This window comes from Ischnura elegans, chromosome 8 (assembly GCF_921293095.1).
Source record: "Ischnura elegans chromosome 8, ioIscEleg1.1, whole genome shotgun sequence".
Lineage (NCBI taxonomy): Eukaryota > Metazoa > Arthropoda > Insecta > Odonata > Coenagrionidae > Ischnura > Ischnura elegans.
Window position 1 is genome coordinate 23,779,131 of NC_060253.1, and position 16,817 is coordinate 23,795,947.

Below are 16,817 nucleotides of genomic sequence, written 5' to 3' on the forward strand. Positions count from 1 at the left end.
CGATACAAACAGTAAGTGTTCGGCTTTGAGGATTATAGCAAGGCTTAAGAAGATGTTACTGAAAATACAGTGAAATATTCAATATCAAATAACAAATATATAGGTTTTAACACAGATCGGAATTTAGGAATGGATCGTGACCGATGTGGTCATTATGATCGCGGTTCTTCTAAACAGAGAAATTCATTTCGAACTCATTTGAAACGATATTTCTTCGTGTCATGAATCATAGGCGGATCTAGGGGGGGTACGGAGGCACGTGCCCCCCCCCCCCAGACCCTTAAAAATATACAAGATTTTTAATACGGTCCCATTATAATTGCGTTCGTTTTGTATTAGGAGGTATCCTTGTGCCCCCCCCCCCCCCAGAACAAAATCCTGGATACGGCCTTTCTTGTGCCCCCCCAAGAAAGAAATACTGGATCCGCCCCTGTCATGAACCCATCATATATAACATAAAAAAACAACTTGATGGTGTCACAGAAAATATGTTCCATAATAGCTGGCCTCGGTGGTTCTGGGGTAAAGCCTTTGCCTGCCAAACCGAAGATCGTGGGTTCGTGTCCCTCCTGGGTGGGTGGTCCCTATCCAGGGCATGTATGTTTTGTTTTGTGTATCATTAATGTTGAAAAGGTTGTAAAGGCCTTTTAATGTGCTGTTTACGGGGAAATTGGCAATGCCACGTCAATGTAAAGCAAGCGAAGTGGCTGCATACAGGGGCTGATCAAGGATTTTTTCTGGGGGGAGGGCAGAAGAGCCTAACAGGCAAACGATCTTCTCATAATTTACATTAAAAGCAAGATATAACAATTACTGAAAGAAATAATCTCTTTATTTTAATATAAAAGTTATTAATATGAAATTAAATGATTGAGGTTCCGTAATACACAAAACGAATGTAATGATAACTGTATTAAAAATTTTGTCTATTTTCTAAGCGTATGGGGGGACACGTGCCCCCCGTCTAAATTCGCCTATGGCTGCGTATATCAAGCCTCTAATGGGATAGGTTGGGGCTATCTCTATGTAGTTCCCTTGTTTATCGCAGTTAATAAGCAAAAACGGAAGTAAAATATGATAGAAAAGACAATGACACTGCAGTCTCTGAAAATTTCTCGCTTATCCAAAATCGACCAAACCATACACTAGTTTTTCCGTTGATTTATCCTCGTGTCTCGCTAAGTTCTTCCATGAACGCCACCGCAGGTTTAAGAATACTGTATCTTCCGCTGACACATCCCTACGGTAAATTATCGTATTTGTTTCTTCAAAACTGCCTTCACTTGATTAAACTTATGCAATTATCTTGTATGTTCAGGAATAACCGTGAAAAACCTCACCAATAATCAACTGAAATTCGAATACGAAAACTTTTGTCTCACAATCAGCGAAAATACTTGGGGCAAGTTTTTACACTTTATAAAGAGAGGTTATTATAACAAGGATCTGCCCATGAAGCGTAAAACTTTCGTGCTGGCAGCCTAAGTTTTAATCATTTTTTAAAAGTTTTTCATAAAATAGAGGGCCTTAACCATTTCTAAAATAAGTTTATGACGTCACGAACTCTTGCCGTGCTCGTCACCGCTTCTCAGTTACATACCGACCTTTTGTATGTTCCTCATATGGTTTGTTTTGTTTACACGCCACTGACCGATTCATTCTCAATATGAAAGGTTCTCACACCTCAGAAAATCTTGCCAGTCGAGATGCAGTTTAGCGTCCCTTTAAGGTTGAACGCATTATTTATATGGGTATTTTATTTTATTTGCTATCCATCGTATAAGTTGACTTCGTTCACGTCTATCGAGAGTTTTATGTCCTCATCCAGGACAACTTTTTCTTTCTGAGATTGTTTTAGGTGTGGGCTGAACCCGATCCTCCCGAGAAGTATTACCTGCGCCTTCTGCTGGCAGCTTTCTCGAGAGAGGATGGGCATACAAACTTCCTTATTTGCCGGCAACGTTCTCACTAGCCGGCGGGGCTCTTCCTAAGCATTTCATCGTTAAAACAGCTTGCCATTATTCCGATGTTTTAAGTATAACGAATCCCTTTTTTCATAGGAGTCTACTGACGTATTTGTTACCGGCCCATTCAACTATGGATTTATACTCTCAGTATAAGTTATGGATCCTACTCAGCTAGCTTCTATTCCATTTATTTTCAGCCTCCCCTTTTCACTTACAGGAAGCTTAATACCGGGATATTTATATTCCTAGGAACGCCGATTCTGGGAAATATGCGCCTATTAGGGCGTAATGCCTTTGGTTTAAACAATGTTAATAAGCTAATGTTTAGAATATAACTTTACCCAATCAAACTTTATATATGTATCAATTCATTACGAATAACGAACAGCAACTGAAAGTGTACTAACGAATACGTATTGTACGCTTTAAAATTGTTCAGGTTGACGCTCCTAAATGACGAGAATCTTCGTCATCCGTCCGGAACGTATTAAGTCATCGCATGCGAAGCGGGTGGCCCGTTTTCAGGGTCCCCTCTGTCATGAAATTTAACCTGCGCGGGTAAATAAATTGAAATTGTAATATACAATAAATGAATACATGAATAAAATAAATACATGAATTACCATGAGAAATTACCGTTGAAATCCTAAGGTTTACGGGGCTCCGGACGAAGCCCTGGGATTTTTCAGCACCTTCCATTTTCCTTGGATTCAATAAGTACGTGAACTGTAAATTGAAAGAACACGCGGTGGTGGCGGCCAATCCATCTTTCGACAACTCTTCAACACTCATTACATTATAATTTTCAAGATATATCCGAGACTGGGGTCCCATCGCGCTCTTTTTTCCGTATTTTAACTCCAACTGCGCGCGCTTCCAAGCTTTTACTATTTTTTTTAAATCCCTTTTGGGGTTCTTTTACCATGTTGCCGCTGGTCCCCTTTTGGTAACCAGTCCGCCCTTGCTGTTTATGTTCTTTATTTAGCTATATATGACTTTAACCAGCACTGTAATGTAGCCCTTAATTTAGACAGATGCAAAAGTACTCGTGGTACAGAAATATCCACTCATGCATCAGGAAACTGACGCTCAAAATTAATTTGTGTTTCAAAAATGGCGGGATTCCCAGCTTTGCCATTTTTTAATTAATTTTGCTGCGAAGGATTAATTCTCCGATGTTCTCCCTGGAGGAATGAATAAACCTTAACTCACGTGACGTCGCCGATTCTCGAAAATGGGGTGGTAACTTTCAAGTCTCCTGTTTTAGACACCCGAGAGAATGGCTGAATGGTGAAGATTTGTTTTTAGTCATAGCATCCCATCCAACTAGCCATGGGCGGAGTTTAGAGTTTCATGCTGGGGGGGAGGGGGACAGCAATCCTGCCAGGGTCTATGGAATATTACCCGGTGAAATGAGGGGGGGGTTCCCAGGGGCACTCCCTGGAAAATTCGTTTAAATCAGCCTCTGAAAACAGTATTTTCAGTACCTACACTCTATGCCTAAAATAATTTATTTCAAATTTTGATGTTTTTGTTCTGATTCTCCTTGAATTTGCAGGTTTCGTACTATTTTTTTGGACAAATTACCATTTAAGTTGTTGGGAAAGGGGATCCACCCTCAAAACACTGCCCATGAACCTAGCGAACGCTTCCAATGAATTCCAATTTCAGATCTTATTAATGGACCCCAATTTCAGTGTCCAGTGCTCAAAACCCTATTAGATATGTTACTCTCGTATTTCAATTAAAGATTGGTATCTCGTAGGTAGTGTTGCTTGGGTCTAAAGGTCTTTAATTGTAATGTATCTAAATTATTTATTATTGTTTTCTCTCTTGATAGACACGCCAGGGGTACACGGGTTTGAGTTCCATGCCAGCATCAACACAGAACTTTCAGGGACACAAATTGAAACTATAAACAAAGACATTAAGACGAAGCGGAAACTTGGAGATGGGAAGGACTACTGGATATACCTCGACTCCAGCACCAGCTTGAAAGTTGGTGACCAGGTGCATTACTGGTACTCGGTGGAGTACAAAGGACTCAGAAAATGGTCACCGGATAATGTTTGGACTGTCCCACAGTGTAAGTTGGCGTACTTCTCCTTCTACGATGTGAAAATTCATCCACATGGAGGTTATTCAGTAATCAGTGAGACTACTCAGAAAAAAAGGAATTTTGAATTTTTTTATGAGTAGGTCATGCTTTTTTGTTATTCATTCATACTTTTTTGTTTAAAGTGTATGCATATTTCATGGAATTTATTCCAATGGCAAATTTATAAAAGCTCATGACCTTATCATGCACACACTCAGAATACTTTTTTCTTTTGTGAAAAATTCAAATTCTGCCAGTGTTGCCTACAGGAAATGGCTCTACTACTCCTTGACTCTAGTACTATGTAGGGCAATGAGGTGTGCAGGACCAAAAAGTTAGTGAGCTGATTGGTCGTGCACTCTGATTAGCTCGTGGGAATCCTGCGTGGTGTTTAGTGGAGATTACTCAGCTTTATTCCATACTAAAATATGTTATCCCTCAAAAGCAGTTGCTCATATGTTAAAACAAAGTAAATTTTGACCCAATGTGACTATAATTAGACTCCAATGAGTGGTCATTTTGTTGATGTAAGAAATCTATTAAAATTGCTTTTTGAGCTCTTGAACAACCTCCAATTTTCATTAAAGTCGTCTAAATCGGCGGTTAAAATAAGAAAGAAAAATAGAGGAAGGTTTCCAGGGGAAATTAGGCTGGGGGGGGGGCTTAGGTGCAACTAATACCGGGGTTTTGTGGGGGTACGGTATACCCACCAGGATAAGCGGTAGGTGCGAGATTAATAAATTGCAGAATTTTAAGATGAATGGTTGAAAATGGTGAGTTTTACAGGTTTCTGAGGGATATTTTATTAATCATTACACTATTCTGTTTGTAATATCAATCAAATTAAGTAAAATGGATTGAACTTAAAAATTTCTCTGAGCTCTGGGGGGGGGGGGTTTTATCCCCAAAAACCCCCCTCGCTGCGCCAGTGGAGGTTTCCACACCATTACTTCCGTTCAAATGCTGCTTTTTAAAAACAGCACACATGGTTCGAAAGAGGGAAGCTTGCTGGAGGCCATACACACAATTAGAAGACTCGGAAGTGGATATTAGTAACGTACGGAGGCATAGGAAGGACTCCCGGCGCTACCGACAGAGCACAGAGTGTATGCACTGTATGTGTCCGCACTGTATGTATTAAGATATCTATGTATATAAGAGAGGATGTCTCTTTGTCTGTCCACTATGCATTTCCATACGACTGCACAGATTGCAACCAAAGTTAGTATGTAGGTGCATCTCATGTTAACAAAGCCTCTAGTACTACTTCAGGTTGTGTCTATAGGCAGATCTAGGGGGGGGGCACGTGCCCCCCTCATAACCTTAAAAAATATGGAAGGTTTTAATAAAGTCCCATTATCATTGCGTTCGTTTTTGTATTACGAGGTATCCTTGTGCCCCCCCAGAACAAAATCCTGGACACGGCCTTGCCTGTGTCCCCCTCAGAAACAAATCCTGAATCCACCCCTGTCATGTCCAATGCTTTCTTTGTATCATTTTCTCATTACCGTTTGTTACGCCACGTAATACAACTTCTATGGTTGGAAATCGTGCCTGGTAGGCACTTATCTTGACACATTCAAAGAGAAAACATAACTCAAAGGATTCTACAATTAACTATGCATTAATCATCTCGGTGCAAACCTTTCTGCTGGGGTATGCTATCACGCGTTGTTTTTTGATCTTCACATGCACGGACACGCATAACGATCAAGGTTGTGGAGAGGGGTGTAAGCTGATCCCATGGGCGGTAAACAGAAATCGTTTTTTCCATTGTTTGCTTTTGTATATATATGTTGGGTATTTCCCCCCTCCCCTTCGGCGAGTGTCGTCGCCCTCGGGGCTTTCCAAGGACCAGCCGAGTCCCATTCGGCCCCTTTCTCATGGTCTTCACCAAGGGGACCTGACTCACACCCTTTTGGAGTGAGGGCAGTGCCATTACTTAAGGGTCAGTAACCATCAAACCCTAGCATCCATGCCCTTGCCGATGGCGTGGGTGTCAGGCAGTGTTCAACGAAAGCCGGGAGCGTGTGGACGCGGAGTTTCGGCGTGCACTACCCTGCAAGTCGCACGCGAAATAAACCGTATTCCGTAGAAGGTATCCTTCACTTTATCATAACCTGGGGCACACATCCTCACGCACACTTCTTCTGAGCCAACTTCAGGCCGCATTGCGCGAGCAATGTATGTATACCATTATCATTCTTGCTTTGTGCCTTTAACTAAAAATCCTGCCGTATGACCATAAATTCCATGTACAGTTTCCCACTTCTCTTGGTACTATCCTTCCCAAGCAACTCTGGTTGCCTGCTAGTAATCTATGTTCTCCACTGTCCTCTTCAGTGTTTGACCCGGATACAAACCGACCAATCCCTAATAGTGGAGTGAGGCCCACGTCTCCACCTGGAACTCCTGCAGGAGGTGGTACAAACACTGGTGGTGGGGGTGCTGGAGGGGGTGTGACCCCTGCACCCCCAGCAAACTGCCCCAGGTCAGTCACCACCGTGAATGGCACCCCAGCCTGCAAGGGAAGACTCATCTTCGAGGAGAACTTCAAGGAGTTTGACCTGAGGAAGTGGCAGCACGAGATAACGCTCTCAGGCGGAAGGGTAGGATATGATGACCCTTGCTTATCCTCAGGGCCGGAACTAGGAGTTTTATCAGGGGAGGCAAAGATCAGTTTGCTGGCCCCCCACCTCTTATGCCTCCCTCCCCTCACCAATAAATATAATACATAATATAGTAAAACCTCTTTACATCGTAATGGAAGGGACCATTGAAATTGAAATTTTATCGATTTCATTGAAAGCAAAAGTATGGGCTCCACAATTTCAATTTATCAAATTTGGGGGGCCAAGAGCCTTTTGGGAGTGCCCTGTCCCCCCAGTCTCCCCTACCAAAGCCATTTCCCAGTGCCTGACCTGAGAAGATCACGCAAATAGTAGAACTGTACAATTTAATTTGCTCAAATAGAGAATGTGTTCCATTCCAGGGAAAATTGACCACACATGGAGGTGGCTGCTTAAAATAAGAGGGCATTTGGGCAGAATTTGCTCTATTTTTCTCTTCACATCACAAGAAACATATTCTATCTTCTTCATAATCATACTTAAAATTCTTCTCGCCAGAACTGGGAGTTCCAGCTGTATGACAACAACCGGACCAACAGCTATGTGAGGAATAACATGCTGGTCATCAAACCAACGCTGACGGCTGACCGTCTTGGGAACGACTACTTCCTCTTTGCCAGAGAACTCAGCCTCCAGAGCGGTGAACCTGGGGAAAAGTAACCACAGATTTTTTCTCCCATTTTTAAGGATAAAAAACCAGCGGTTCAATTCTTTTCTTGACTACAGGTTGAATTAATAAAACGTGATTTTAGCGTTGTAATGTATAACCATTTCTATTTCAATTCCAAATTTGAGTGCTTTGTGTTCATATATTAATATTTCTATTCCAATTTCAAATTTGAGTGCTATGTGTGAATGACTATACATATTGACTGAATAGTGTTTTTCAAAAAATAGTTGATTAAAGAAATATGGACTAGTAGAACAATTTCTTTGGGTATTTTTGTAATATGCTTTTGGTATCTAAGTGCACATTACGTTATTGTAATTATGCAGTAGGGTAATTTGATAGTTGAGTTAAATCGCTCTTTTTCCCCCCACAACTCAAGGTGTACAAACCATTACAACCACGGTTGCTACAAGCGTGCCTTTGGTGCGAGCATCCTGAACCCAGTACAGTCTGCTAGGATCCGCACTCACAATTCATTCTCCTTCAAGTATGGCAAAGTGGAGATCCGAGCTAAAATGCCAACGGGAGACTGGATACACACTGGTGAGTATTTATGAGTACCCAATCACTCTCTATTGAGGGATGATTATAGCTACCGAACTCCCCAAAAAGATGAGGAATGATTCCCAAACTTATTTAGATTAGTTATCAGGAAAAGTATTATTATCGGAGTGCAAAGTTGCAGTGAAAGATTATGGTATTGTGTAGTAGAACACTATAGGACTGGAAGAGTATTTTCTGAAAGCCAGTTTTCCAGGGTGAAGATAGCGCCAAAGACCTAATGTTTAAGATATGCTTTGAGTTTGTGGCACAATTAATTTGGCACACAGCCGGGTAAATAAAGCCCTATAAATATAGAAGAAATAGGGCTGGAACCATAAAGTGCTGCACTCCAGATCAGACTCTTCACTACCCCTTATTTTAACTATTGCATAACAATGCTTTTGTCAGCTCTTCCCTGTCACTTTCAGACTCTAAATGCTTTACAAAACCGCATAACCTTCTTGAGATTAATTCTCATGGCATACTCCTCACAACGCTTGTCTAAAGCATCCATTAGAGCCTGTAGCCCTCTCACTAACTGGCTAATCAATGCCTGATCATATTCAAACCTCACTGATTCAGATATCATTTGATCACTTCGACTCCTGTTTCCAACTCATCCTGCATCTCCCTTATCTTAAAGGAGGTCTACATCCTAGGATTAATGAAAGAGGAAAATAGGAATATTTCATTTTATAAAGTTCACTTTATATGTTAAATGGACACACTGTGGTGTCATGATAAATATTACAAAATATTAATGTAGAAATGTGAAATAGATATTTGATAGAATGTTACAAAACCTGGGTCATGTGGATTAAACATATGCATGCAGTGAATTTCATGAAGTGTAATATGTACTTTTATTTATATGATGGAAAAATGTCACTAATTAAAATCTGAAGTTATTAATATTTTTGTATTCTATTCTTACATTCAACATTTGTTGATCACAGGCATTTGGCTGGCTCCACGCTACAACCACTACGGTCCGTGGCCTGCCTCTGGCATCATTGTGTTGGCTGAGGGGAGGGGCAACGGGCACTTGATGTCCGCAGATAACCGCCGTATAGGTGCCAACTCCCGTGTGGACCTTGGCCTGCAGTTTGCACCCTTCCAGATGCCCTCTGGACGCCTCTCCACCACACCTCTGCTTGCAGGGCGATTCGCCACTGTGCAACCAACACCTGATGAGCCAGGATACGCTGCTGATTTCCACAACTATCAGATGGAATGGACTCCAGGTGTGTACCATAGAACCCCTGCTTTACTGTGGGATCGACATTATGATGGATTCAGCATATGATCTGAGCTGATTTTGTTTTAACTTTTTAAAATTTTCAAATTGAGCAGATTTTGACTTTGTGGTCATGTACATAGGCGGATCTAGGTGGAGCAATAGGGCACATGTCCCCCCCAGAACCTTAAAAAATATGGAAGATTTTAATAAAGTCCCATTATCATTGCGTTCATTTTGTATTACAAGGTAACCTTATGCCCCCTCCAGAACAAAATCCTAGACACGGCCTTGCTTGTGCCCCCCCCCCCCCTCAGAAAGAAATCCTGGATCTGCCCCCGGTCATGTACATATAATAATATTTTAATCACTATAATCCACAATATTACATATATTTATATACTATAGGCTTTTTTGCATGCATGGAATGGATTGGCACCAATTCTCTTTACACAGATTCTTCATCAATTGTTCATTCAAATTTAACATATGATGAAATTAATTTTTGAGTCACTCCTTCAGATCAGATTTTTTTAAACATCTGTTCATCATAGGCATAGCTTGCAGGGCCACCCACAGACTTCTTGTGGCCCGGGGTAGAGATTGGGTGTGGGGTCCCCTTCCCCCATAAGAGAAATAGCCCCCTTAACTCTGTGGCCCCTGCCTCTGGGCGGCCCTGACGGCTGGCACCAATTCGCCCTACATGGATTTCTCATTGATTGTTTCATATTGAGTGAACATAAGCAGTTATTTTAAAAAAAGGTGCGATTCTTTTATATTGTATGATGGAAAGGTGTCACAAATTAAAGCCTGAAGTTGTTAATTTTATTTTCTAATTTCAGAATTCTGTTAAAATATCAAAATGTATGTGTTGATGCTTTTTTTTTAATTCTCACTTCTTATACTTACATTTCCAAAAAAATTGTCATCTTTGATGCTATGTCTTCTTCAAAAACTTGGGAATAATATTGAATTTCAATATTAATTGAAATTCAATATTATTCCCAAGATGATAGATTAGCCCATGGCATTCTTCACGAATACCTCTCAGGCTGATAGATTGGCCTGCTGCCACTTAATGGGTTAATTCAATGGTATTACAATGTAAATATTACTAAAGCAGTACATTTCATTTTGCACAACTATGTTACCATCGTATAACAAGCATAAATAAATGGTAAAATACATGCTGTACCAGTAATGAGGTATGTATTACATTTTGTAAAGGGGGATACTGTGCTGTCTAGAAAGGGACTTTGTCTCTGAACAATGAAGTGTTTTTCATTTCTATTCTAACAATAAGTGGTCTTTCCAAGTGCACAATAATTTCCACTTTCATCGGGTCTTTTAATTTTCTATTTTTCTTTTTCCTCAGACTATATCAAGTTCAGTGTGGACGACCGTGAATTGGGGAGAGTGACACCAAATGTTAAGTCTGGCGGACTGTGGAACTTTGCCAACTTCCAAACCCGCGTTCCTGGTGTAGAGAACCCATGGAGATACGGCACCAAGCTTGCACCCTTTGACCAAGAGGTAAGAGTGGTAGAATATAAACCTATTTATGCAAGTTAGCCCGGTCAAAATAGACGTTGACCCTTGCATAAATTGCCAACAAGCTGAAAATTTGCATGAGCCTCAAGTATACCGCCCTAATGAAATCCTGAAAAGTCCCCATCGATCCCGTGTGTGCAAAAAATTTTATTCAAGGTCAAAGGTCTCAAAAATGAGTTTTTTTGCATCTTTTGACCAAACGGTTATTTTTATGATAAAAATTGCTCAGATCAAAATTGTAGATCAGAAAATTATCTACAGAATTGTCATTTCACTTTTTTCTCTAAGATTTACTGTTGGGGACTTTTCATGATATCGTTAGGGTGGTATCCTTGAGGTTCATGCAAATTTTCAGCTTGTTGGCAATTTATGCAAGGGTACCCCTATTTTTTGGGCTAATTTGATGGGGCTAAGTGGAGTACCGAACTTCAAGCAATGGAATATTGGTTGCTATGCAACCGATATGGACTTTAGTATTTTAAAGTAGTAGTATGAGCTTTATTCCAAAGTATTTTAAATGGGAAAAATTCTACATGATGTATGAAAAAACCTTTGTATAGGGTCAGAGAAATTTATCTCCCTAGTTGCTATCTCATTTGAATGAAATTGAATGGGGAAAAATATCTCAAAGTTGTACAATATACCATGTAATTAAATGGAGGATCATATTATTTTGCTGTCAATTGTGATACAGTTTAAATAATAAACAAATCCTCGTTTATCTGTTTTTAGATCCATCTTTTCTATTTCTTGAGCTATTCATGTCAAAAATTGATGGCTCTGATATTTTTGGGGATAATTTCATGATTTCACAAACTCACAGTGAGTGGATCTCCACTTCTCTGCTACTTATAGGCCTTGCCCAAGGGCCTACCACGGCGAGATGTTGTTTATACCGTCATAAGATCTTCTTCCCTGTGTAATAGGGTCTCCTTGTTTGAGTAAATGAGCCAGAAATCCATGGATGCCATTAACCCATGAACAGAGGGTCCGAACTCTCCCAGTTTCTTACTTCAAACATATGAGACAATTACTATGCAATTTTTCTTGCCACTGCTTTTTTGTTAAAAATGATGAGGATGATGTTATGGAGCTTTGGTCAGTTAGATAAACAATCATTAAATTTTTCCACTGAAGCAGTATTCCATTATTTAGAGTTCAGTGCTTTTTTTTATCACACAAGCAATAAATCCATTATTTAAAATCGCAGCAGTTTCATGAGCCTCCAGATTAATTGGATTGGAAATAAGAAGTTAAGTTATTTTATAATAATATTTTGCAAATAAATATCATTTTGAACATTGTCAATAGTCGACTATTAACTTTTGAAGGACTACGTGATTTAGTGAAACAGTGGTAGTATTATAAAAATCTAGGTTCATAATTTGTATTCAAATTTGTAAAACATGTAATGACAATAATAATAACTGAAAATATTGACTGTTAATTTTGGACACACTTCCAAAAGTGTCCTGAGTTATAAATTCATTTTCCTAAGCCACGCTTGCAGTGAAATCAACAACTCTGGATGGATTTAAGGTGATGCATATCTCACTCTCGATGTGTAATATTTTGTCTTTTTAATGATGTATTGCTCCATAACACATGCATAATCATCTTAAAATTTCCACAGTATTCCGAGTTGACCTTTGTCAACATTATTTTTCAGATTCATTTTGTATTTTTAATAATCGCATCTGAGATTTTTTTAAACTAGAAATTTAGGAAAATGTTGGCAAGGGCCAACTCTGCATGCTCTGAAAATTTCAAGATGGTAGCATAAGTGTAAAGTAAGTTTTGCTTCACCAAAAGTACTAGTCAACCATAGTTATGTATCCTTTTAAGTGAATTTATATTCATAAATGTAGTGCATTGTGAGTCTTATTTTTAGGAAGAAGAGTTGACATAATCTAAATTTAAGTTTGGTGGCATTCTTATATGTATTTTCTTTTCCTATCTTCTTTCCATATTAGTTTTATATATCCATCGGGGTTGCTGTTGGTGGAATAGCTTACTTCCCAGACGATGCGGTCAATCAACCCGCAAAGCCCTGGAATAATAATTCTCCAAATGTGAGTATATTTCAATAGCTTTTTATGCCGTGTTAATTGTTACATAATTATGTATTTAAATTTTTTCATACCCTAGGTTTTTCATACAACTCTATGGATGTGATAACTGCTCCCGATGAAAATAATATGATTAATAGCTTCAAATGTAAAATAACAACGCTGCCAATGTTTGTTATCTATATTATTAACCTTCCATCAGGCGCAATATTTGTAATTGCTGAGTTCAGGACATGTGCATGACAGGGACAGATGTGGAAAAACATTATTAATATAGTCTGAGGTTTTAGGCGAGATGGAGTGGAAACGTGACATAATGAAAAATGAAAAAGCATGAGCAATTTCCACAATTTTACATTTATTAATACTACCGGTTTCGCTTTTCAGCATCATCAGGTACAAAAATATCAAGTGCGCTACGCTTAAATAGGAAAGGCCGGTGTACAGTCACGCCCTCCCTCCTTCCCCCGCCTTACCACCCCCATCCTGCCTTTCCTATATAAGCGTAACGCACTTGATATTTTTGTACCTGATGATGCTGAAAAGCGAAACCGGTAGTATTAATAAATGTAAATTGTGGAAATTGCTCCTGCTTTTTCATTTTTCATCAAACATTATTAACTCTTAGCATGGCTCAGTTGTACACCTTTAAAGTTAAAAGCACCATTATCAGTGTAAACAAACACTAAAATGATGTCTTATTTGCTGTGAATCGGGGTTGTCTGCTAGCAATGAGAAGTCAATGTAGTAGTTTGGGACGATTTTTATTGATCCATTCCGAATACAAGACTAACTTGCCGGCCAAAAGGCTGCAGTATTTATTCTGTCGGATCACTTCCAGAATATTCCATGTTACCGTTCTTGAACATGAAGATGAGAGAGCGCGGTTTATGTTGCCTCCGGGCAAGCAGTGTGGCGGCTAGGCAGGAGGTGCGGCCGCCACACACCCTTTTACATACCGTATTTCTCCGAATATAGTCCCCTCCCCTAATTTTGAGGCTTCAGTTTCAGGAAAAGTAAAAAAAAATGCGTTTGAATATAGTCCCCCCTTTATAATTACCATGGGCATTTTTGGAAAAAAAGGGGGGACTATATTCAGACACATACGGTAGGTACTGTCATACGGCCCCCGACTGATCCAGCAATGTGTGATTTCATGTGCTCTTCAGGCTATAAAGTATTATTATATGTAATGTATTTTAGCATTTGAATTACATATATAAGATCAGCGTCATATTTCTTGCTAAATTATTTAGATAAAAATGCTTTTATTTTGCTTGTTTGTGCCATTATTTTAGTTAACAATGCTAAATAATCCACCACTGATCTGTCGGCATAAATGCCAAAAGCAAAAGGCTGCATATAGTGTGTCAAAACAAACAGCTGCTATATGAAAAAAGCAATTGCACTGTGCCTGTCATATCCATTGTGCCCGACGGACAGCTAACAATGAGCTTTTGATGAACCATAACTCAGCTGAACTGAATATTTGGATGAGAAAAGCAACTAGTGTGATATAATTTTCAAGTTTACTTGATATAAAAATAGTTATCATATCCAAAGAGCTGTATTCATTATAAGCTTATGGTATGTATTTATGATGGAGGAGTTGGAAATTTGTGCAGGAGAAAAATATAAATGTTCTAATAATCCATTTATGAGTTTCCACTAAATTTTATTTTTGGAATTGTAGATAGATAGATGCAACTATATTATAAAATGAAAGTTTGAGCCAATTCTGAGATGAGGTATTAGAGAAAAGTTAATTAACAATATTTCAGACACTTAAATGTAGCAAAAATAGGAAATAGCATTTAATGAATTATTTTCATATTTATTGTCTTATGTAAAGTCCTATCTTTAAAATAAGCCATAAATCTGATCTCTACGACAATTTGGTGATGAAATAGAGGGAATTATATGGTCAAATGCCCTTTTTTTGGCAAAACAGTCTTGGTTTAGATATTTAGTTTGAGAGGCATGGAGACCCATGCAGAAAATTTCATCAAAATCTGAGACCCTAAGGGACAAACGTTTGTTTGAGGAATGACCCATGTGGGAAATCATGCCACTTTGAATTTTTTTCTCAGCTCTAATAATTCATTTGGTAATGCCACTTGGAAGATAAATTACTTGCATGACATGCAGCAGATTTTGCTCCTAAAAATGCTCTCATCTTTCAATTGAGCTTTGCATGTCTTCCTATCAAAAATAGCATCATGATAGTCAGCAAATTTGAAGGGCTGGGATGGGCTTCCGTTTGGCTTCAACTCCTCCCATGTGTCGTGTGTAGTTACCATAGCTACCAGCATTCCACTGGTTTTGATTTCAGTTCCATTCCACTCTTTTGGCATCCCGTTTGAAATATTCAGCCTCCAATTGCAATCTTGCCTTGCGGAAAGTTATCTCATTCTATTCCTTCTTCATTTACAGCCCAGCTTCGACTTTTGGAGTCAGAAGAACGTGTGGCACCGCACGTGGCGAAGCCAGAGCAACAATGGAGAGAGCGCAGCGCTGCAGGTGGACTACGTGAGAGTCTGGGCATTGTAATGAAGAGGAAGCAAGCTGAACAACGAAACACCGGCCGTTATGCCTTGAACCCCGTTCACACAACATTGATTGCAATTGTTTTTGGTCTATGCATTTAAAGACAACCATTGCGATCAACTTTGTATGAACAGTGTATTATGTACTGCCGTGTGTCGATGGTGTGTGAACCCATTAACATGTTGGCAAGAGTGTACATAGCCGTAGGGCTACTTTTTCATTGTCTTGATTTCAGATTTGTGTCAAAATAAGTGCAATGGACAGTCTCTCTCATCCTCAAGAAAGATAATTAAACATGAGTGCAATAATCATTATCAAATTGCCTTTTGGCAGATTGGCATTAAGGGAGAGTAAAATACACAAATAGTGTTTTTCTAACAAAAATTGTAATGTTCTTCTTCTCTTTTTTCAGTCTTATTTTTAAATTTACATCAGAATAAACCCAGGGTACCACCGCAAGGGTGTTTGTGGGATATATTACAAATGCATTGCTCACTTCTTCACAATGCAGAGCACTAAGGCACACTCAGGGGCGCAGCTAGGAATTAAGGCTGGGGGGGGGTTTAGGTGCAACTAATACCTGGGTGTGTGGGGGTATGGAATACCCACCAGGATAAGCGGTAGGTGAGAGATTAATAAATTGCAGAATTTTAAGATAGCTTTCTGAGGGATATTTTGTAAATCCTTACACTATTCTATGAGCAATATTTATCAAATTAAGTAAAATGGATTAAACTTAAAAATTTCTCTGAGCTCTGGGGGGGGTTTTAACCCCCAAAACCCTCCCCTCGCTGCACCACTGGGCACACTCACCTGCAGCATGCTAGCTACGCCCTCAAGAAAGCGCAAAGCAGTTGCACCAGGCTGCATTGTCTGGCCCTCATAATTATTGTGGTTGCCATTTTCATGGTGGTGTCTTCCACGTATGTGCCTTGTTCATCTGTCTCTCTTCCGTCTAAATTCAAGGGCACTTATCCTCTGACATTATATTAACGTATTTCTCCGAATATAGTCCCCCTCTGAATATAGTCCCCCCCCCCTAATTTTGAGGCATCAGTTTTGGGAAAAGTTAAAAAAATGCATTTGAATACATAAATGTAGTCCACCCCTTTAATTTTACCTCAGGCATTTTTGGAAAAAAATAGGTGACTAAATTCAGACAGATAAGGTAATTACTCACTTTGTTTTGCGAGCTGTATCCCAGCTTCACCGTTTAGTTTTGTGGGTGTTTGAACAAGTTTTATAAAAGTAATTGAAAAATCTTCACTTTTGCCATGCTAAAATACAAGATTGATCATAGGAGTAATCAAATTTACAATAAGAAATTCAATAACATTTGTTCAAACTAAAAATGTAATTAATTGGAAAACATTTTCACGAGATATCGTGCAATTTGCAAAATCTATGGCCGCACAATTACCTGATCACTCAACAATTGGTGTTGGAGCAGCTTCAGGTCTTCCATGATCATCCGCCCTGGGCTAGCTAAAGGGCCAGGCAACTGG

General features: G+C 39.4%; 1 protein-coding gene across 4 annotated transcripts in view; it reads left to right on the plus strand.

Annotated features, from left to right (window-relative positions):
• LOC124164375 (beta-1,3-glucan-binding protein-like) overlaps window positions 1-15,696 on the plus strand; it is an 80,969-nt gene extending 65,273 nt beyond the window's left edge. Inside the window, exons 2-9 of one of the 4 annotated variants that reach the window (XM_046541682.1) lie at window positions 3,808-4,053; window positions 6,409-6,674; window positions 7,194-7,351; window positions 7,745-7,908; window positions 8,865-9,152; window positions 10,521-10,678; window positions 12,670-12,768; window positions 15,199-15,696. In XM_046541682.1, coding sequence (XP_046397638.1) covers window positions 3,808-4,053; window positions 6,409-6,674; window positions 7,194-7,351; window positions 7,745-7,908; window positions 8,865-9,152; window positions 10,521-10,678; window positions 12,670-12,768; window positions 15,199-15,315 — 1,496 coding nt within the window. In that variant the 3' untranslated portion in view covers window positions 15,316-15,696. The remainder of the gene's footprint in view (window positions 1-3,807; window positions 4,054-6,408; window positions 6,675-7,193; window positions 7,352-7,744; window positions 7,909-8,864; window positions 9,153-10,520; window positions 10,679-12,669; window positions 12,769-15,198) is intronic. The other 3 variants (XM_046541681.1, XM_046541679.1, XM_046541678.1) reach the window with 3 other exon arrangements.
• Window positions 15,697-16,817: the final 1,121 nt, after the last annotated feature.